At 35.7% G+C, this 23,263-nt stretch overlaps 2 protein-coding genes across 8 annotated transcripts in view; one reads left to right on the forward strand and one right to left on the reverse strand.

Annotated features, from left to right (window-relative positions):
* LOC149776973 (protein hobbit-like) overlaps window positions 1–8,508 on the reverse strand; it is a 210,728-nt gene extending 202,220 nt beyond the window's left edge. For 6 of the 7 annotated variants that reach the window (XM_089941697.1, XM_089941696.1, XM_089941695.1 and 3 more), the window contains exons 1-3: window positions 8,329–8,508; window positions 3,505–3,628; window positions 2,246–2,295 (exon numbers count right to left, since the gene is read on the reverse strand). In XM_089941697.1, the coding sequence (XP_089797823.1) occupies window positions 2,246–2,295; window positions 3,505–3,628; window positions 8,329–8,399 (245 nt within the window). In that variant the 5' untranslated portion in view covers window positions 8,400–8,508. The remainder of the gene's footprint in view (window positions 1–2,245; window positions 2,296–3,504; window positions 3,629–8,328) is intronic. The other variant, XM_089941699.1, reaches the window with a different exon arrangement.
* Window positions 8,509–8,567: 59 nt separating this feature from the next.
* The window catches only part of LOC149776975 (mediator of RNA polymerase II transcription subunit 13-like), a 110,900-nt gene continuing 96,204 nt past the window's right edge, over window positions 8,568–23,263 (forward strand). Inside the window, exons 1-2 of the mRNA XM_089941700.1 lie at window positions 8,568–8,790; window positions 10,886–11,153. Of these exons, the coding sequence (XP_089797826.1) occupies window positions 8,722–8,790; window positions 10,886–11,153 (337 nt within the window). The 5' untranslated portion in view covers window positions 8,568–8,721. The remainder of the gene's footprint in view (window positions 8,791–10,885; window positions 11,154–23,263) is intronic.

Raw genomic sequence — 23,263 nt, forward strand, 5'->3', positions numbered from 1 at the left:
AAAATAATGTCAAAATAATTAAATGTGTAACTGGAATGGAAAATAACAAGCAAGGTAATGTTTTTAAAGATATTATATGAAAATCCAACTATACTTGCTTATGAGACAAACTCAACTGTAAACAGCACATACCCAGATCTGCCACTGCATAATGCACTGGAAGATCTGGGTCTGTACAGTTTGTCAGGAGTAATGAGTAGAACAAAAACATAGATCTTGATCTGCAGGCACATTGTACTACAGCAGCTCTGGATCTTGGTTGTTTGCAGCATGACTTGACTTATAAATGAGTACATATAGTATATACATTAATTGACCAATAACAGTATATATTATGCTACTAATGAGCTCCCTCCATGTTAACTTTTTCAAAGAGATTAAGTATTAAATATTGGAACCTACAATATACCATATACTACAAACCTGGCATTATCTATGTCAGTAATCCTAAATCAATGCATTTTTGTTGATAATTTACAAAAAACTGATGAAAATAATATGCAGTACAGAATTTGCACATTTGACATTTTTGCCTTAAAAATGTTTTAAAATCAGAAATGCCGCTGTGATGATGAAATTTATTTTGGTTTGCAATGCCAGTTTTACATACCATACATACTTGCTTTTAAATTGGATCTGACAGCTACCAGCACAGATCCAGATCTGCAATTGCATAATGTGCCAGCGGATCTTGGTCTATGCAATTTGTCAGCATTAACTAGCAACAAAGACCATAATCTGCCAGTGCATTATGCAACATCAGATCACGATCTATAAAGAGTCTTAAAACTTCTGCAAAGAGACAAAACCATTGCTTTCATTCTGGGTTGAAATGAATCGTGTTGAAAAAAAAGATTTTGCCCTTTAATAGAACAATCATGAAAAGTTGACCCTAAACAGATGGACAGATGGATGAATCGACATTATGACCACTATGTCACGCCTTTTGTGACAATTGTTCCGAGAGAATGCAACTTAAGAAGCACAATATCTTTATTGCAAATAGAGGTCTATGTCACCTCTATTTCATGTTTCAGAGAGTTTATTGAAATGTGTTTAACATTGATTTATGTAATAGCCATCAACTGGATGTGTCTCTGTTACAACCCTTATAAATGAAGAAAGTCACTGTGATCTACAATTTATGTTTAGCTAAAATAGGTTACGTAGTTGCATTTAACTCATTGCCATATTATTTCCAATTATTTATATATATATATATATATTATATATATATATATATATATATATATATATATATATATATATATATATATATATATATATATATATATATATATAAACAGCATTCCCATGCCAAATTCCATGATTCTCTCCAGGCTAGCATACTTAAGGCATGCCTAAAACTCATGTGCCCATGAGCTAAAAGAAAAAGCTTAACCAATGCCAGTAAATGATTCAATAACTCATCAAAGTTAGTGAAGCAAAAATTATAAGCCATAATGACCTATTTCTGCAGTGATGGAGTTAGTGTTCACCAAGATGCAATCCCTTAACTAGTTTCATCATTCCAATCATTTTGGATAAAATGTACAGAAAATGAACTGAATACAAAAACTTAAACCAGAAAAGTTTGAAATTCAGGTCACAGTGACCAGCTTTTGTTAATAACAGATACATACAGTCATCTGCATTAATGATTGTAGTCAGCAAAGCATGAAATATGGGTCACAATGACCTACTTTCATGATGACAGTGTAGTACCCATCAAGATACATGATTCCAGGTACAACAATATGTATACAGGGTCCAAAAACCAATGTGGTAATGAGCAAAAATAGGAAAACTTAACCAAGCCTGTAAATTATGAACTGTAGGTCAAAATGACCTTCTCCTGTACAGGTTTGGTATAAACAGAAATGCTTGTAATCATCAAGATGGATTATTCTAACATGAATAGTTTGTATGTAGATAGGCAGGTATGTAATGTAATGTATGTACTGTATTTATGTAAAGGTCTAACAACACATCAGCAAACAAAATTAATTCAACTGAAAATTTAATAGAGTTAAATAAGAGTGTTAAGGACCACTCATGAATGGCCTGAATAACATGATGTGTAAGGTGCTCACTTTACACCTTTAAAGTCCTGGGTTTAATACCTATGGCCAGCATGTGTTAGGGTTAGTGGGTGCTAGTAAAACAATGTTCATGAACCCTAACATTTATGCTACTCCCAGGTACAGTTGTGGATAAGACTATACTTCATAATATGTTAACTCACCGTATACTTTCATTCACAAAACAGCTGGACAGCCATAATTTGTCAACTTCCTGCAAAAGAAAGAGAGACATGAATTAAATGCATAAAAAAACTTTTCTTCAAAAGAAATTTCAGTTACCTATATTTCTTTACCCATCTTCCTTGTCCTAAATGAAAGTGGTACTGATCTGATGTCCAAAATGGACACCAAAGCAGCTGATTTTAAAATCTTGCTTTTGCTGAAGAATGTCAGAGATGGTTTCAACACTCAGCAGTTACAAAAAGACACTGTCCTATCATGAATTCCTGGAAATTCTTTTCAGTTCCAAAAAGCCTCTGTCTCTTTGAGAGATTTTTATCATTACTGCAGGTTTCATACCATTGTGAATAATACTAATCAAAATATAATTGTTTTTTTATTCTTTATCTTGCCTTATTCCATTAAGAGAACTGAGAAAATGCTCTTAATAATTAGACCAACAGCAATTATTACAGTACTTCGTCACTATGATGCTGTTCATGGTAGCCATAAAAGTGGACTGCCTTTAATTTTGTCTTTTATGGACAAGTACCCTCCTAATAAGGGTGAAAAATGTAGCTGACCTTAAGAAAAGGTTTTGTTAGATGTAGTCCTTTATGGTCTTGTGTCCTTTATATACACTAGATGTCCATTAAGCTGGTTTTAATGTATATTTGCTGCTGCATGCATTATCTCTCAATTTGAAATGCCATTAAAAATGTTCATGTAATTTATCTCATTATTGTTTAAAATGTGAAGAAACATTCACTCAAAATACAAGTATACACTGACACCTCATGGAAGAGATTATAATGGTGTAGATTTTCATTGCAGTTGCAATGACACTGTTAGATAATTACTGACTGTCAGCTGTAATCTACACTGTTAGATAATTACTGACTGTCAGCTGTAATCTACACCATTTTGTGAGTGACAAGTCCTTGTTAATGGCATAATTTAACAACAAAACAAACCATCAAACCTCCTGAATTTTGTGAAAAGCTTGTCAATTCTCAAATCTGAATGCAGTTGGATTCATTCTTTAGGCTATAAAGGCAAAAAGAAAATTGCATTCCCCATGTTAGTCAGAACAAAACTTGACAATGAATAGTGCCATTTATACCCTTAAGCTAGTTGTCCCCTGGCATGAATTCTTTATCAGTCTTTCAAAAAAAAACTCAGACTTATAGTTTATTTTTTCATTATTGAAGCATTTACACATGGAATAGCCCAAATGATGTGAAATGTGGCTATGTCTTACCACATGCAGCCCTTTCCTGATTCCAATGTGGACATTATAGAAGCTTCCAAGGCCAACACTGCCAATCTTCACCAAGATTCCAGTGCCTCTTTTGATCAGGAATTGTAAAACCAATGCCAGGATCCTGTAAGAGAGTGCATGTACTAACATATTAAATCATACCTAAAAATCTTAAGTCTATATATCAATCACTTAAGGAGATATGCTAAAGTGGTATGTAAAGACTGTTTCCTTAAAATCTTAATTACTGTACATGGGAAAGTGTGGCTGGCTGATAGGAACTGTGACTGCAACATTTGAGATAGCAGGTTAACATACCTGTGAAATATTTCTCAGACTTTAGAAAATTTTCACGAAATGTTGTGCCATCTCAGTCTTTCATTCTTTGCTAATATTTTTCCAGCTCACTTTTATAAAAAAAATTTATGATAATCGGTTGACATTTTCTGCAAAAATCTGAGGCAAAACTAATGCCCAAGTTTTTGCACTAGTTCCTGCTCTATCTATGCATGTTACCAAATAAATTTTTTTTAAGGATCTCTTCAGTTGTTATTCTGCGCTGTGATTTAATGATACTGAGTAAAAGTGATCAAAACTTCAGTTCACATGCATTATCTTCTAGAAATTACACAAATCTCACACAATATTTTGTCTGACCTCATAAACAGATGCTTGGAAATTAACACAAGTTTTTTTTTTAGTCCTGGTAATTAAGATTATAGCTAGTGCCCCAGAGAAAAGGTATCTAAGCTCACCAGCTCAAGTCAATCAACCTGTAAATGGACACCAGCATCTGCTGGAGCTTAACTTGTGATGGACTGGGATTCCATCTAGGGTAGTCATGTACTCTCAGCCACTTCACTCCATGAAAACACTGAAACAAACTCCAGTCAACCCAGCCGCAAATGAGTATCAACATCCACTGAGGGTTGTGATGGATCAGGGTTACACGTAGTGGAGAATGATGTTATCTCAGTCACTTCACAGTATCGAAACTGAGATAAGTATCGAAACTGAGATAAGTTCCAGCTGACCAAGCTGTAAACATGAACCAGAATCAATGGGGGATGGGGACCTGAGATAGACTAGGGTTCCATACAAGGGGAGTCATGTACTTTCATACCACTTTACTCCATGGACACTGGGATATGATTAAGTCCATCCAGCTGTAAATGGCCATCAGCAGTTAACCTGTTATTGACTGGGTACCATATATGGGGAGCTATGTAAGCTCAGTCACTTCATTCAATGAAAACTGAGATAGCTCCATTCAACCAAGTTGCATGTAATTTGGATTTGTAACACAGCTTTAACAATTTTTCAGTCATATCGCTACTATGTCTGTAGTGTGGCAGTTTATAGTGATGTCTAGCACTGGGACATCATGCCAAAGAGATGCAGCATGATGTCCCATCCAGTCACATTATCCTGACACCAGGCCGACCAGACCTAACACTAACCTCTTCATGCTGAGTGCCTAGCAAGGCAGCTGTTAGTACTATTTTTATAAGTCTTTGGTATGATCCGGTAGGGGATTGAACATGCAACCTCCAGCATCTGAGGCAAATGCTCTAACCACTAGGCTACTGGTGCAGTTCCAAGTTACAAATGGACATCAGCATTCATTGGAAGTTAACTTGCAAAGGACCGGGATTTCACATAGTGGGGGTCATGTGTAAGTCACTTTACAGAATGGACACTGAGATAAGTTCCAGCTGATGCAGCTGTACATATGTACCAGCATCAACTGGTGGCTAACCTGAAATTGATCTGGGTTCTCTACAGGGGTAATCATATACTTTCAGGGGTAATCATATATACTTTCAGACACTTCACTCCAAGGAATCTGGGATATGAAGTTTACCAGCTGTTGTAGTTGTTGTCATCGTTGGGTTTAATGCCATTTTTCAGGACACGATAGGCTATACATGGTGGCCAGTATTAATGGTTGAGGAAGAACCCAGGAAAACCCCAGAAAGAACCACCAACCCATGAGAAACTACTGGCAAGCTTTCTCACATACCCACATTGACTGAATCCAAGACTCGAACCAGCGCAGACAGAGGTGAGATGGTAGTGATCCGTAATGGAGACAGCTTTAGACCCAGCTGTAAAATAGGAACCAGCATCCATTGGGGGTTAACCTGTGATGAACTGGAGTGATAAGTCCAGGGAGTTAATGTTATATATGTGATGAAACATGTATTAGCTTTTCTTTGGACAAGGTTTTGTTACAAACATATCTGCAGAATGATTGGGAATGTGTTTATTATCAAGAATAAATATATCACTGGAGAAATATGGTACATGGTCAGGTACTTCACTCACTGGAGATGGTGATGAACTCTAATTGATCTGGCTGTAAATGGCAGCTATCATCCACTGGGAGTTAACCTGTTATGGACAGGGGTGACATCTAGGGGGTGTTTGTGTTTTGTGTACTCTGAGTTAACTTTACTCATTGGAAATGTAGATAAGTTTCAGCTGACCCCACTGAGAAGACATCCAGTGGGATGTGGTTGGGGATATACATTTTGTCACTTCACTCCATGGAATCAGCTGACCCAACTGTAAATGGGTACCAGCAACCACTGGTGAAATAATTTACTACAAATCACTTCATTCCATGGAAACAGGGATAAGCTTCAGTTGACCCTGCTGTAAATGGGTACAAGCAACCACTGGTAGCTAGTTTGTGATATAAATGTTGTAGAAGCCAGAATAATATGATTACCACTCAAAGGCACATCATTGGCTTGTTAAGTGAAATGGTAAAATTTATGAATAATTTGCTACAGGTAATTCATCCATTATCATCAAGAACTCCTAAAACTAATCTGATACAAATAATTTGGACTACAAATAAAACATGAATGTGTCTAATTGTTGCTTTCAGCCACAATTTGTATAATTAATAGATGAAAAAATATAATCATTAAGGATTTATAAATGTGTTCTGTCATACATCAGCAATTGAATTTACATTATAAATCCTGGCAAAATTACCATGTTCCCTGAATTTCAAGCAATGCAAAAGTAGTTAAATACTAAATCTGATTAAATAATTGACATCAAATGATTAACAATGTTAGTAATTAGAATAATCAATTAGATAAACTTCTGTTTGACTTAAGGGATGAAATTTTTTTTGACACCTGAAGCCAAGACTATAGGTATCTGGGTACCAATTTTTTTATATAATTAATACAGTAAAACCTGTCTTGTGAGACAACAGCAATGAAAGACCAACTGTTTTAAGAGACAATGATCTCCATGCACAGATTTGCTGATTATATAGTGTTATGACCTGTTATGAGAGACCACCAGTCTTGAGAGACTATTATGTTTTGGCAGAAGGGGTGGTCTTTCAAGGCAGGTTTTGCTGTACAAAGCATGTACTATGGAATATAGTATGTGCTATTGTGATTTATATCTGTTGGATGTTATAATTTAGTTCATTTGGCAGATTGTTCAAAACTATGCCAGCTGTCTCAGTGGTATCTTGGAAAAGGGTACTTATCTCCCATTTCCTCTTCACAATATAGCCAGTGTGTTAAAAGTGCTATTAAAACCAATGCATTATTTTACTGTTGGATCCTCCTGTTTCCTTTCACCTCTCTGTTTACATTGGTATATACATGGTTTAATGTAACTTTTATACTGTGATCATGACCAAGTTTGGTGGAAATTTTAGTTGGGATTATAGCTGGATCCCAAGGTACAAAGTCTGGATCACAGACATCAGGCTTAAGGAATTTTAAGCCTGCATTATTCTTCATGTACAACAATGTTTTGTAGCAAGTAAACTATATATGGTTAACCTCTTTAAATTTAATTCTTGCTTTTTGATATTTTATGGTTAAAATAACTCCAACTGTAATCCTCAGAAGAGGGCTTCTTCTGTGGCAAACACAGAACTTATGTTAAAGGAGGCATAACTAGCTTGTAATAAACCAGAAGCCAATGGAAATTACACTTTTATTTGTCACAGTCCAGAACTGAAGCCTTTGAGGAAGCCCTGCAGAACCATATGTATGTGTGCATATTTGAGATGGTGTACACTGGCTAGTCTTGTTTAAATCCACTACATGCACTTTTGAGGAAGAAAACTGGGCTCTTTTTACTGTGTTCCCTGATAGGTAAGATAAAAGCTCAGTTAATTTCATGAAAATGATCAGTATAATGATTCAGCCCAAAAATATGTTAAAAATATTCTTTTGAACATGTGAATGCTGTAGTTATGCAGGTTTAACTCTCACCTCAGCAAATAAAGCACAACCTGAAAATACACCTGAAATGGCATACCAGCCGAAAATTGACATAAACAAGATACCATGGAGACAAATGTAGTATTAAGTTTCTGTAACATATAATATGTCCCTTCTCAGTTTGCTGATCGATGAGCTCTTAAATTTTAAATATTACAGTAAATAAGCCCTGATGAAAATGGTTATTAAATTTAATATCCATGTACAGGTGTGATACTTTTCTATCTCTTCGTCGCATTAAACTCGGTACCTTATATTAATTATAAAATCAACATGGAAAAACTTAAAATGTGTGGATTTTTCTTTGTTTTCAAAGTAATGAAAGATGGTTTTCGGCTTTTTCTTTACAAATGGAATCATTAATTACTCTGAAATAGGTGTCTCTTTGTAAGGTTATGAAAGATACTGGGTCGTGGGATAAATGGTAGTAAATACAATGGCACAGAGGTACCATGGAACCTAGTCAAGGAACCAAGGACTTGTTGTCAAACTTTCAATTTTGAGACAACCCCCGAGACAGGAGTCTGGGACAGTGGAATAAATGGCCATCAAATACCTCATAGTGAGCCATAGGCCCACTACCAAATACAGAACGGTCCAGCAAAAAGATGGAATAGCAAAGGTCATCGTGGAATCGGTGGTTGAAGGTTTTTAATTGATGTAACCACTTGTTTGAAGAAATTCGTACGAAGTACAGTTCAACACCCACAACGAACACTTCACGGCTGCCATGCTCAGCAGTAAATAGGTCAATCTCCACGTGACCTTGCCGGGCCAATCAATGACTGATTCCCTTGCCGCCTTGTTGTTCCAAGAAAGTCGCCATTGCTGTCGCCATATTATGCGAAGTATCTATGATATGGTTGAAAAAAAAAAATGAATTGATCCTATTTGGATATCTGAAAGTCAACTGAAGCATCTCTATGCCTTGTGAGACGATGGAGAGACCATGAGTAACCCAACTCCAATCGGAAACGGGTGCTCTCTCGAAGATTGTTACACAAATCTCTTCGCTCTGGTAGGTTGCATGATTTTAAATATTGTGGCTATCTTATTATCTGCTATTGTTCAAGGATAATTATGTTGCGTATAACATGTGGTGTATTATAATAATATTTCTTTCATATAGGAATGGAAAGGTATGTATTTGTTTTGTCATTTCCTTTGTTATAAACTTGGAATTTGCTGCTAAGCATCATTTTGTTTATAATGTACAAATGAGGTCATTTATCACAGATATGTCACCTGTTAAGCAGGAATCGCATTGCTAAACATTGCAGATAAAGTTGACTTATTGATATTTTACAGAGTTCATACATGTAATGACAAATTCGTAGTTTTTAATAAGTTGCAGAATCATTATTTCCAGTTGTCAATTTTTGTGAGTGTACATGTCCGTGTTTCACCAAACGCCAAGTTCACCAAGAGTGCATCGCACGTGGAATGTAATCGGTTATGCCCCTTGTGATTCTAGAATCTTAGCGTGTATTCAGTTCGAAATGCTTTTTTAAATGCTGATTTAAATCCCAAATGTTTGCTTCACTTTTTTTTTAAATATTTGCCACGACAGTAATGTAAACTGGACTTGGCAGGTGGGTTGTATGTGTACATGAGTGCTTGCATGTGATCAGGAAGCACATACTGTAAATGTCGTGACTGCTTGTACAAGTTATTGCACCATGCATTTGACTAATTAGTGACAGTGATATACATTGTGCATAAAACCCTTTTATGATTTGCAAATTGACACAAGTTAATTATTATTGACTTGGTTATGTGTACAGACTGGACATGAAACCATTTCAGAATAGCTGTAAAACCCATACAGAATTAAATGCTATCCTTATTTAACTTCACTGAAGGCAAATTTCAGCAGTTGTCTCCTCTCTTCAGTCACTTGTCTTTAAAGTCAGTTTTTACAGGTACTTAAAAGGGAGAGGAGCTGACCAGGGGTACCCTACCTCATTTGGTTGAGGTGAAAGTATAGTTTTTCTTCCTTATGCCATCGTTAATTTAGGACTTTATTTTGCAGTGCCAGCACTGTTATACGAGTTTTCAGTTGGACAAGAAAAGTTTTCCCACCCAATAATTAGAATAAGAAATGCAGATGATACAAACCAAAACAAAATTCACAAGTAGGACCATGTGACATGCACAGTTCTCTAGCGTGTGCAACTTGAATCAGCATGTATTATGTAGTGTTTCAGAATATTCAGTTCAGTTTAAGTGTGCTAGCAGTGTTGAATTCTGATTGAAATGAAATGCCTAAATGTAGCTTTATTAAATAAATGTAAATGTCAAGTATTTCCTTGTTTAGTATGAACATACTATCATCTGTTCTTTCACATCAAGTAAATTCTTTATCTATTGAACGTTATTGACATTGTTCAGAGACAGTTGTTGCAACAGTCAGGACACATCAGTTCCCATGTCCATTTAGCCCAGGCAGCAAATCATTGTTTGGCAAGTGAATATTTATGCAAGTAAAGTAAAATCCAGTTTGAAAGACAGTTGTTATGAGACAAATTGTCTTGAAAGACCAGTTTCTCATTTCACAGATTTATTATGACCTGTCATGAGAAACAGTTATTTTTGGGAATACATGGTCAGTCTTTCCAGACAGGTTTTTCAGTAGTGTGTGTTATATTGAAGGGGGGAAAAAGATAAAAAATTTAACTCATTTTCCCAACATCATCATTGCCCGGCTAATAGGTCCAAACTAGAATTGTCACAACATTATTATTACTGTTAGTATTATTAATGTTGTTAGTATCAGCTCTGCTGGTCACAGACCAGAAGAGCCTATGGGATGATATGTTGTTTGTCATCTTTCATCCATCCATTAGCACTGGTCTGGTGTTGTAAATTGTTTTGTGTGACGTTCAGAAAACACAGCTAAAATGAAGAATAAAGAACACATAATTCCAGACCAGGGAGTAAAGTACCCTATCTAATGGTCTTGGGTTGAGCTGTGCAATAGCTTATGAATTTAAAAAAGCTTTAAGATTGTACCAGTGTAATCTATAAATTTTTGCGATGACAGTTTAGCAAATTTTTAAAAGCAGTGTCTGAGTTTTTACCATAGTATAATTGTTTTGATTTTTATCTTCCAGACGGACATTTGTGGTATAAAATGGCGTAAATTGTCAATAGAACCTGAGAAGACTAGCATTGATCCTTTAGAGGATCCAGTCCTCGTGTCATATTCCAAATGTAGTCAGCAGGACATTTTATGTGTATGGAGGAAGGTCCGGAAGCAGACAGAGTCGCGATCTGACCATCGGCCAGATGATCATCCACAATTCGGAAAAGAGTTGTGGTTATTCTGGTATGGGGAGCAGCCCAGCATCCTAGAGTCTTTACTTTCTCCAGAACTAAAAGGTAAGCAGCTGTCAAGTTGATGTTCCTCTGTTTCCTGTACAAGACAAATTAAAAGTAAAATTAATGTGAGCCAGTGTTTCCCATGTGTTTATTTTTTTTTTTAAGTTGAGGTTCTGGGATGAAAATGAGCATGTTTTCAAAAATAGAAGAAAAAAAGTTATGGACCATCAGAAAGGTTATTGTGAAGATTGTTTGGGATCTGTTTTGGTTATGGATACATAGTTTTACTATGAAGATATTGAAATCCAGTCATGATATTCAATGTTACTGTGGCACCAAAGACTTTGTACCAGAGCGATATTGTGAGGACATTATTCACAAGAGTCATTTCTATAGAATTATGTAGAAACCTTTGAATCTTTAACATTTCTTCCCCTGACTTGATATTTCTTGGTTTTCAGTCTTAAAATTTTGTGGTAACATTGAAAAGTGTTCGAAGGGATTGTTCTTAAAAGGATAGGTATTGTAAGAGTCATTTTTAGGCCCATAGATCCAGATGAAACTTGTATGGACAAAATTTATCCCTCTCTGTTCCTTAAATGTGTATTTGATTTTGATCCAGGGTCTCTTTTAATAAGGAAATTCATAATTGCTTATGTTTGTACCAATATTGGTGGATTATAGATATGTAGGTTGAAAAAAATGTTTCTATCATGCATACTGCCAAAAAATATGTCCCAACTTGTGCATTTTTACAAAATTTGCATAAAAGTCTATGATAACAAGGTTCTCAAAAGACATGTAACGTCAGGTTTTGATGCGTGAAATTTAAATTGTACCCATTTCTGATGCATGGAGATTCCAACTTATGCATTTTTATGACACACTTTGATTTGGCTGGAGCATCAGCCTTGATTACCTTGGTTGACTTGCATAATTTCCAACTGTGCCTAAACTGTCAAGAGAAATTGTATGCGTCATTGATTGATATTTGCTAGACTGCTATTTACCCATTATCTGCCCCTCTACAAACTCAAAACAAACTGGTCTCAAAAAAGCAATCACTGATATCAGAAACGACCTGCTAGTAATGATCATTACAACCCTCAGATTCCAAGAAAAAGTTATTAACAGTTATAAGGAGAATAAATTTTCCAATGTAAGAACTCTTAAGTGTCTGTTACAAAATACGGAAAAGTATTTCCCATTATTTAACATGAGACAAGAAATCTTGAGCACTAGTTTGCTCCATGAATAATAAAAAATCAGTCATTAGATCATGACTCAACAAATTGCTCTTGCAATTTCAGTTTTGACTCAAGATTTTCCTTTTCACTCATTTAGATTTTGGTCTCAAGGGTCAAATTACTCTTCAGTTTTAAAAAACATTTAGAACCCTGAATAACACTTTTAAAACTTGATTTTTTTTTTGAAACAGTATAATGATGTATATATTTCCATATCGTATCACTTCTTGTAATGAGGATAAGAATACCAATCTAGGCTCACTATACCAACACATCTTCAATCTGTGATCTCAGCAAATATTAGTGCATTAAATATGCATTCAAAGTTGATGTTACGGCACAGGGGCTAGCCATGCATTCTCTCGTTTTGACTAAAAATTAGCGTCTCCAAGGAATTAGCACTTTCTCGTCTCTGCCAAAAATGATGCTGATTTGCACCTCTAGATTATGTGTGCATTTTCTACCTCTAACAAGCTCTGAACCTCATCTTTGCCATACATCAGTTGTCAGTTACTTTTTGCCCATTTTTGATACTTTTTGTCAGTCTAGAAGGGAGTTGACATTGCTATTTACAGAGGCTTACAACACAAATTTTATACTAATATGGGTTCAGATCATGAGTGAAGTCAGCAGGTTTAACACCTTTGTAGTATCAAGACTGTGCAGTGTTTTTTTGTTGTTGTTTTGGGTTTATTTTGTTGCTCTATTGGTCATAGACCAGAAGATCTTATGGAGCGGTCTTTCAGCCATACTTTACTGATAGTTATTACTACTCCTCCTAAACTACTTAGAGAATTCCCATGAAACTTTGCACACACATTTATGCCATGGTCCTAGATGAAAATGGTGCTTCTTGGACTACCACAGTGGTGATATTTTGAAAATCTTGTTGCTACTTTTCCTGCATGGAGGGTCATATCAACAATGGATTTTCATTACTCTTCTTGAAAATCATGTTATTCCTACTCCTGAATGAAAGTGGTACAGAGCTTGATACCTGATCAAAGGGAAATTATATTAAATGTGAACCTTGACTGCTTTGTTGTAGGTTCATACATAGCAACCTCCAAGTTGTATAAATGTTGTTACGAATATAAGGCAAAAAAAAAAGCTTAATTTGAGCATAAACAAGAGTATTCTATATATTACATGCCATAATTACAGAATACCATATGAAAAACATTTATTTTCACTACTTACCTGGATCTGCAGTCACAAATCAGCTAAAACCATGTGCATTAGTAAGAAATACTGTAAAACCTGTTATGAGAGACTGCCTCTTCTCCCAACAAAAATCCGTCTCAAGACAGATGGTCTCTCATAGCAGGTTTGTACAAAAGGACTCGTGTCCAGGGTCCACTTTTAGAACAATTTCAAGAAAAATAACCACAATCACTGTACTTAAATTCAAGGGGTGCATGATAATATCAAATACTGGTATATTGTGGTATTAAACAGATGATACAATAATCGCAATATAACTTTCTTATATCAGTATTGTGCGACATTGATGTAAATTTTGTTAAGAAGCTGCAAACGAACTATATTATTATTATAAATTAATATTAGCCGTATTTCACTACTTATAATAGTATCGGATTGACAAGTTAAGTTTTCTGGTGGAACTACTAACCCAGCATACCACCTGAACAAGCACCATCCTGGAAAAAGTGATAATAACAAGATGACAGACAATAGATCATCGATCCCTAAATATACTGTGATTTCGTCATATGAAGATACTTCCGATCTTTCTAAAGCTAAAATGTCATAGCTAATCCAGAGAATTTTACCAGGGCTCATTGGTGAGAAATACCCCATGCCACCTTCTTGTGCTTTATATATAACTGACATGGTTTGCAGATTTATAATAAAGGACGTGTGTCCATACCGAATAGAGGATTCACCAGAGTTTAGAGACCTTGTACATACATTAGACCCCCAATATAATATTCCAGGTAGAAAGTAGGTTGCAGAGGTGATCAAGGCACTGGTAACAGAAGACCTACAAAATGCTGAGAAGGTTGCATTGACAACAGATAGTTGGACGTTGAGTTCAACTGAATTATATCTGACAATCACGTCAACTTGATAAAAATTGGAAGCCAATGAAGGGCACACAGGTGAGAATATATCTGCTGTGATTCATGAGGCCCTCAAAGAATCAGAAATACAGTCTATCCCCATACCACCTATTATATCAGATAATGCATCAAAGATGGACAAGGCAGGGACTCTTTTAGTATTCAACTTCCACATCAAGTGTTATGCACATACAATTAATTTAGGTGCACAAAAGTGTCTCAAGATCAGACACATTGAAATTCTTTTAGCAAGATTCGTCAAATAGTTGGATTCTTCCACCAAAGTACAACTGCAGCAGCTAAACTGAGAAGCCAGGCTGAATTGCTGGGTCTACCGGATCTAAAGATTCTAGCTGATGTGCCACAAGATGACATGATTTCAATGTTTCTTGAAAAGCAGTGTGCAGTAATTGCTGTTTTGAGATCCAAAGATCTTGCTAAAATAAAAGAAAAGATTTGAACACATTGTTAGATGATGACATTTTCCTGGCAGATGAGGAAATGGTTTGTCTAAAACCTCTTTAAGTGGTTACGACCACTCCTTGTGCTGAGTCAGTTACAACCATTTCTGTTGAGGGGGGGCCCCGAGTGGCTGAGTGGTCTAAAGTGATCACCGTTCCGGATCACTGCCATCTCACCTCTGTCAGCATGGGTTTGAGTCCAAGTCTTGTCTAGCGTGGGTACGTGGGAAAGCCTGCCAGTAGCTTTTCATGGGTCGGTGGTTCTTCCCTGGGTTTTCCAGGGTTCTTCCTCCACCAGTTATACTGGCCGCCATGTATAGCCTATCTTGTGCTGAAAAATGGCGTTAAACCCTAGAGCAGTAACAACAACAACCATTTCTGTTGTCATGCCTCTAAATCACCAACTTAATGACATCATTTTCCAACATAGCAATGAAGACTTTAGTAATAGCTCAGATGAAAGGGATGTGGTTGATGATATTAAGGATAGATACACTAATCAAGAAGAAATTCTTTATTGCTGCAGAATACATCAGAAATCATTGTTAGAGTGAAGGCTGAATATGGCACTGATCACTCACCTGTGGCTGATAGTGGTCAGTCGGAACTGCCACCTTTACCACAGCTAACCGAGCAGTTATGTGTTTGCCAATTCTGCTGCTAAGGATGCTGAGCTAGTTTGCAAGAAGCTCAAGTGAGACATTGGTCAGAGTGATATGATAGATAAAGGTACCTGTTGTTCTGGCATGCAAGAACTTCTTGGTAATGTCTACATAACTGGTGTTAAGACTTCAAAAACACAAATGGGAGAACTAGAAGAAGAGCATAAGAACTATAGAGTGTTTCTGTCGATTCCCTTGAATTGAGATCGTCTTCAGTGGTGAATAAGTCATGAGCAGAAATTTCCACAAGTTCTGAATGCTATATTACATCACTGTCGAATTTCCGTTAAAAATATGTAAAACACTATTGATTTGTCCTTTTCCTGATGCAATGTTCTTCCTTATCAGAATCCCTTTCCTCAAACATTTGACAGCCACAAGTCACATCGATAAAGTCCATCTTGCTTAATGTTTGGCTTGATGTGTTGTTTTTTTTTATATGCTGGGCTGCTATATAAGTGCATATCAAACTATAATGATCTGTGACACATTTTTTTAAATTCAAGAAACATGTCTTTGAAACATATCATGTACTGTTAACTGTCTATTGATAATTAGGAAACTGTTCGTTGTACATGGCCATGTGGATGGTCACCCACATCAAAAATACAGAATCAGTAGGTCTATGATTGATAAATGTGCAATTGTCAATACTCACATGATACAAGCCTGAAACTTGTACTTGTTATTCTGTGTCTTGCTGGCTCCTGACATTACCTGATATAATCTTAAATGGGTTAATTTTATTAACCAAGCTAATTAGGATCAGGTAGATACCTATCAAGTTGTCATTTTGAAAATTTTGTTATTGCTACTCCTCCTGACATAGAGTCTTCACCAGAAAACTTCTTAAAATCTCTACTTGGTCATTAATCAAAATGGTCCCAGTCTAATGTCCAATATAGCTGACACAGCAGCCATCTTGAGAATATGGCTATTCCTAAATGTATAATTATATCAACATTGGGTTTTCACATAAAAACATTTCCACACACATTTATTCCATGGTCTCGTTTATCCTAAATAAAAAGGATGCTGCTCTGCCAACCAGTATGGTCATCACTCTAGCCATTTTAATGTTTCCCTTTACGCACATTTATGCGTCAGGGACGCACACTGGAGAAGATTGATACACGTTTTGTTGCCATGCATTTTTCTGATGCAAAGGATTCGCATAAATCAATCAGGATTTATTTAATATCCAATGCTTTAGATGAGGGATTTCATCATGTATGCTTCGAGCATATGCATGGTCTGGTTTTCCGTTTCGTGTGGTCCCTGTGTTGCAGTCCGCTATTCGTATAGCAGAGTGCAACGCAGGGGTAATACGAAACAGGGAACCAGACTAGCATAGGCAATGTTATGATGGAATAGCTTCCCCTTATCTTGTGAGCTCTCACACAATTTCCATTGAGCTCAGCCAGGTGTTCAGATTTTTTACGTCAATGCTTGTTGCACTAGAAAGTGATCTCCGGATTAAAACAGCTTGGACTAAGAATCATTAGCAAAGAAAGTGAAAGAAGCAGAACACAAAAGAATAACTGTGGATCTAACTTTAATGAAAAATGGAGAAAATAATTCCCTTGACTGGAATATGGCACATCCATTAGGATTACCAGGTGTGACTTCTGATCACATGATTGCGAAGACTGCAAAAGTGAATAATCCTTTCATGACAGGGTTTAAGAATTTTAAAAAATCTGTCCTTGTTCTTTACAAGATATCACATTATCACCCAAAACATTCTTTCACAACAAAGAAATTAGTGAACTTGCTGCGAAAGTGTGTTACTTGGATTACAAAGTCCATGGCCATTGCAGATTTTATTGGTTTTTAACTTGCTGCAATAAAAGAAAGATCTTAAAGTTTAAGTGCAACTTATTACAAAGAAGAATAATCATTAGCCTTTTGATTTTTGGATAAATGTGTTCTAGGACGAAGTACAATGAAACCGATGATAGTACACATTTTATGACAGGAGTAAATTAACTGCCATTTGCATACATGCCAACCATTGTGCTTTTGGCATAATCATGCTTTTTTTCACTAAATTATGCCTTTCTTATATCTGTATTTGGATTACACGTTTTCGGTATATCCCCCTCCAAAAAAATTAATTTGTTTTCTCATTTTATTAACATCCCATTAATCCCATAGACAGTATTCAAGAAAAGAGAGCTTCTATGTAACTACGACACAAGAGTATGTTTGTCCGAAGACTTGCATGCACTTTCCTAACAGTATTATGTTCTATTTATAGCAGTTGCCTTACTTAAAAAAACATGCTGGTGTTTACTTTTGACCTTGGTTTCTTTTAAATGGAAGCTATATGGCTTAGTTTGGAGAGAACAGACTGGTTTTATACTTTGCTCACAGATACTTTGTTCTAATTCAGAACAGAACCAGTCTGTAGGTATTTGGTGCAAAAAATCCAGTCAGATTTATTTTAGTCGATGAGTGTTAGAGCAAAAATATTTTTCAAATAATTTCACAGATGGATTGGGAAATTAATCCTAGCGATGAATACATGAATTACATAATACAGCGTTCCATTCTAGGGATCTTCATGCCCTTTGCAAGCTGCGTGGAAAGGATTTTAATATTGGTTATGGTGGTAAAACAAGAAACATTGAATTAGCTCGTTTACTACCTCCAGTACATATATAACTTCTTTTTATACAGCAGAACTAAATTGTGAATACAAATTTTATAAATACAGATGCGTTATCTACCGAATTCTTAATAAAACATGGACAGCCTCTAGCGGTAGAAGACTACATTGGTCCTTTGTTCAGAATGATGTTTCCTGATTCCAAAGTTGCAGAAAGTATGCATGTGCAAGAACAAAATCATCTAATATTGTTAGGTGTTTAGCAGAAGATACTTCACTTAAAATTACAAAAGCCATGAAAATTGGGCCGTTTAGTATTGCAACAGACAGGAGTAGTGATTGTGACAAAGAGTTGTACCCAGTCTGTGTAGGATAATTTGACAATGAAAAGGGCAAAGTCGGAGTGCTCTTCTTTCATTACCAGAATTAAAGTAGATTCCACTGGAGAAAACATTTTATTTATTTGCTTGATAATACTTTGAATAAACTTAAGTTGGCATTATTGTATGGGGTTTTAAGCTGATACTGCATCAGTGATGACTGGAATTCATAAAGGAGTTGCATTCTATATTTTGAAAAACATCTACATCACTCTACATATCAGGTTGTCTCTCTCATATGATGCACCATGCTGCAGGAAAAGCTGCTAATAAAATAGAAGAACTCCTGAAATATCAAGTTGGCACTCGACCTGACAGTGTACTTCATGGGGACAGCGTAGATTTTTTCATCCTATTTACCAGCTAAAAGACCCAATATCTGGAAGATATAAATTTCCTCCTCTTTGTCAGGTTATGAAAGGAATATTGGTTCTTTACCATTCTAATGCTAACTGTGAGAGATTGTTCACAAAAATAAAACTGAATTTAGATCCGGGCTCACTGACCTAGCACTTTGTGCTTTACTGGTGTGCAAAACATTCATAATCTCAGCTGGTACTAAGTGTTTTGAAATGGAATATGAGAGTCTGTTGTTTTTTAAAGCTCAGAGTGTTACATACAAAAACTTCAAGCAGTAATTGATGTTAAAATTCCAGATGGATAAATAAATCATTTTGTACATATGCTCATTGAATTTGTATCATGTTATACGTGGATTACTCTTTTTGCCCACTTGGATTACACTTTGCTCTTGTACCTCCTGATTCTTAATGGTAATTTTCCTGACTTTGATTTTTGTCAATGTTGGCAGGTCTGCTAGTTGTTCTTAACACATTAATCCCTGGAGGGTTTTGTGATTTCGCCTGAAAATAGAGTAGGAAAACACATTTTGAAAGCTATTTCTGAATAGATCAGAAAACACCAAATCCCAGGTGATCTTTCAATAACATAATGCCTAGTTGTGTTAGAAACATCGTTTTTCATTGGCTATTTGACTCACGCATGAGCAGAAGGGTACAAGTTGGACTTCTTTTTTTTATTATTTCTTTTTCCTTTTTTTTTTTTGCTAAACGGATCCATTATTTTTATATCGAGACCACTCTTTATTCCAAATGCCCGTCTTATCCTACTTTTTGCAAAAGCTCATCCGTCTGTTTGCAGTTCATACTGGTTTGCCTTAGATCCGAGACCAAAAAGTCTAAAATCCAGACACAAAATCGGATTCTGACCACAGATGAATTTTGGGTAGAAAAAAGTCGGGTCCAACAAAATGAGGTTTTTTATCTGTATTTTGTAGTGCTACTAGAAATTCCAGATTATTTGGTATCATTGTAGAGCTACATCTGTCTACGTTTCTATAATACCACCCACTTTAGTGTATCATGCATGACTATGACACTACTTAGCTCGGCAGTAGGCTACTACCTCCTGCCACATTAAAATTGTTGGCTTGAAAACGATAGATAAAATGATGGACCACAACTCGGATGTAAACACAGATGTTGATTGCAAGGGTAGCGACATTGAAGTCGACAATTTGGGTGATTCTGATGAAAATATTGACTTAAATGATGGGTTAAAATTGAATCAAGTTGATGAAAGAGATGATGCATGGCTTTATGCACATTTCAACAGTGATTTGGAGAATGAAGCTGACTTTGAAGGCTTTCAGGAGGAATGGGTCTGGGGTGATTTTTCACCTTGGTTGCAGCTACGATTTAAATTGATAGATGGGGCAGTACTTTGAGTTACTTTGGGATGATTTAGTAAGGATAAACTTCATCCTGAAACAAACCGTTACGCTGAACAGGAGCATAGAAAAAAATCCCCACTGCTGCTGTATGATGCTCAGTTTTACCACATTTCATTTAGAATTGCTTCTCAGGAATCAGGCACTGCAGTTGGAATTGGTATACAGGATAAAATGGGTTAATCTAATCTAGTTTTGTGTTGTGATAGTGAGTATTAATTTTAATTTCATTGGATTTTATTTGATTTGACATCCTTGGACTCGTTTTTTACTAGCAAGAACAGTAACTGCCTGGCACTTGGGTCCGTAAAAATGTACACAGCATAAATTGAGTTCATAAACACACAAAAACTCATTTTATGATAATGAAAACATTTATACAAAGGAATCAAATGATACACACTTGTTTTTTTTAATACTTAACCCATTACCTCATGCAAGCGCATTTGGATGCCTCTACTCCATTCGCATGGAAGTACCGTTAGACGCCTCTACTCCATTCGCATGGAAGCGCCTTTTGATGCCAGCTGCAAACATCTGTCATTTTTAGTGGGTTTTCATAGTGCCACCTTTGGGGAAAACCCCCTATTATATACCTCATTCATTGCTGTGCACAACCATTACATCAGATCACATGGTTGCTATTTATGCTCTGGTCAAATCTGTTATATAAAGTAACTGGGTCGTATTCTCCACTCTCCAAAATGGAGGACGCAGATTTCATTCAGTACTTTTCATGATTAGAAGCACAACTATGAAAGCTTCAATAAGTTAGGCTCTGATATTGATGTAGGTAGCAATTTTAGTTTTTATAAATTATCAAATTCAGATGACTTAGTGATGTAGACACAAAGAACTTGTAAATTTCAAGTATGAGAAATGGCAACTACGGTTGGTCACGCAGCTTCACTGACTTGACGGTGAACAAGTTCTCTCAAGATTTTAAAGCACAAATAAAATTCTTACAGGAAATAAAATTACACAGCTATAACGATCGGATTTTACTCTTAAATGTTTTCCATACATAACAGATGTCTACCAAAATGTAAAATGGTTAAAATTGCTGTTAAATGCAACATACACTACACTAAAAAACAGCTAACAGGCAGGCCTATGTGCATGGAGTCGAACAGGTAACAGGTGTTCTATTTATAGTGCAATGCACTTGGTAACTTTGCTTCATGAGTATCCGATGGCTAAAAAGCCATACTCGGTGAGGTAAAGGGTTAATGTATTAAAAACATTGGGCACAGTTTTTTGTGTGTGATGTATTTTTGAGGTTAGACTTGTATGTGTGTGATATCTAGAGACATTGGTAGGCCTATTTAATTTAAATTTTACTGTTTAGTATACATGCAAAAAGAGGTAAAAATTTAAATTATTTTGACTAGAAGAAAACCAATTTATGGCATTCATTGTAAGCGAGCAAATCTAATCTGAATGTTGACATTATAAATAACAAACAGCCAATCTGTACATATCACTTTATTTTTAAAAAAATAAAATAATCATGAATATTTCGAGAGAACTCGAAATTGATCAGAATTGTAAAGAAAGTAAAACAACTACACATCCAAAATTTAATGTTGCAACATAACACAATTTACACCATAGAAATGCAGATTCACTCTAATAATAAATGAGTGGAAAACCTGTACAGCAGAGGTTGGCAAACTTTCTAGTGCAAGTGCTGCATACACAAATTTACACCTTGTCGCTGGCTGCATAGTTCATTAAGTAAAATAATATTTGAAATAGCAAAAACAAAAGGTTTTTTTATATAACATCATAAATAATTTTCAGTTGAAAACTTAAACTTCAAAAGAAGCACATTTATTTGATAAACAGAGTAACATAAACAGACTCAATGCGAATGATGACTTGTTCCTAGGCCACATGAAACCCTTGGCGGGCCGCAGTTTGCCCACCCCTGCTGTACAGTATGAAAGAGTGAAATTCTTCAAGAATTTTATCCATGTGACTGACATCCTTTGTAGAAAGTATTCAGTGTAAGTTATTTTTCGGTTTGTTTATTCTTTGTCATTATTTTTAAAGATATAAAAATTGACCAAAACTATCTTCTGTTTACCAAATTGTGATTTCAGATTAACATACAGTGGAACCCTGCACAAGCGCGTTAATTGGGGTCCAAAAAATTAGATCGCATTATTAGAGGGGTTCGTTAATGCTGGGTTTTTATGGTATTTTACTTTTTTCAAAGAACAATACATTGGCACATATACGTTTATTCATGTCTAATGTGTATCATGAATAGGTTATCAACACCGTTTGCTATTGTGTCGTCGTGGCATGCAATTCATCCATAATGCATATAATTCCACTGAAAAATTGCACACATTTAAAATATTCAATAATTTTGTCACAAATCATTGTTTCTCATTCTAATATGGAGCATGAACACAGTATTAACACCGTTTACGTACCGTCTGATATTGTACCGTGGTGGCATGCAGTTAACCCGTAATACATGTAATTCCATTCCAAAAATTGCATACATATTTAGACTATTCAATAATTTTGTCAATGATCATTATGTGTGTGAATTCAGTGGGAAAAATTAGCAGCAAAATTAGGTTAAGAAAGACAAAGCACATGTACGGTTCATTACGTTCCAGGGTCTATGAACGGTATCTGTACAAATTTCATTCTGCTAAAATTTTATCATATGCATTTCCATGTACACTGCTCCCTCGATAACTCACACCTGGATAACTCGCGATCCCGCTTACAATGCGGTGTCCGTTTTGGCCCCCGATTTTTCAGAGAGAAAATGTATTTAAAATATCTTTAAAATATGCTGAACGTGAAAAAATTAAGATAAGAATTGGTAAATTAAACCTTGATACATTGCTCGTTTTATCATCGAAAGTGGTGATTAATGCCCGTAAAAATAGAATCCATATTTTGAAATTTGTAAGTTCAAAATAAGATCTCGAAAACACTTAATTACGCGT

The sequence above is a fragment of the Sinohyriopsis cumingii genome, chromosome 18 (assembly GCF_028554795.1).
Source record: "Sinohyriopsis cumingii isolate HCF-2022 chromosome 18, ASM2855479v2, whole genome shotgun sequence".
NCBI lineage: Eukaryota > Metazoa > Mollusca > Bivalvia > Unionida > Unionidae > Sinohyriopsis > Sinohyriopsis cumingii.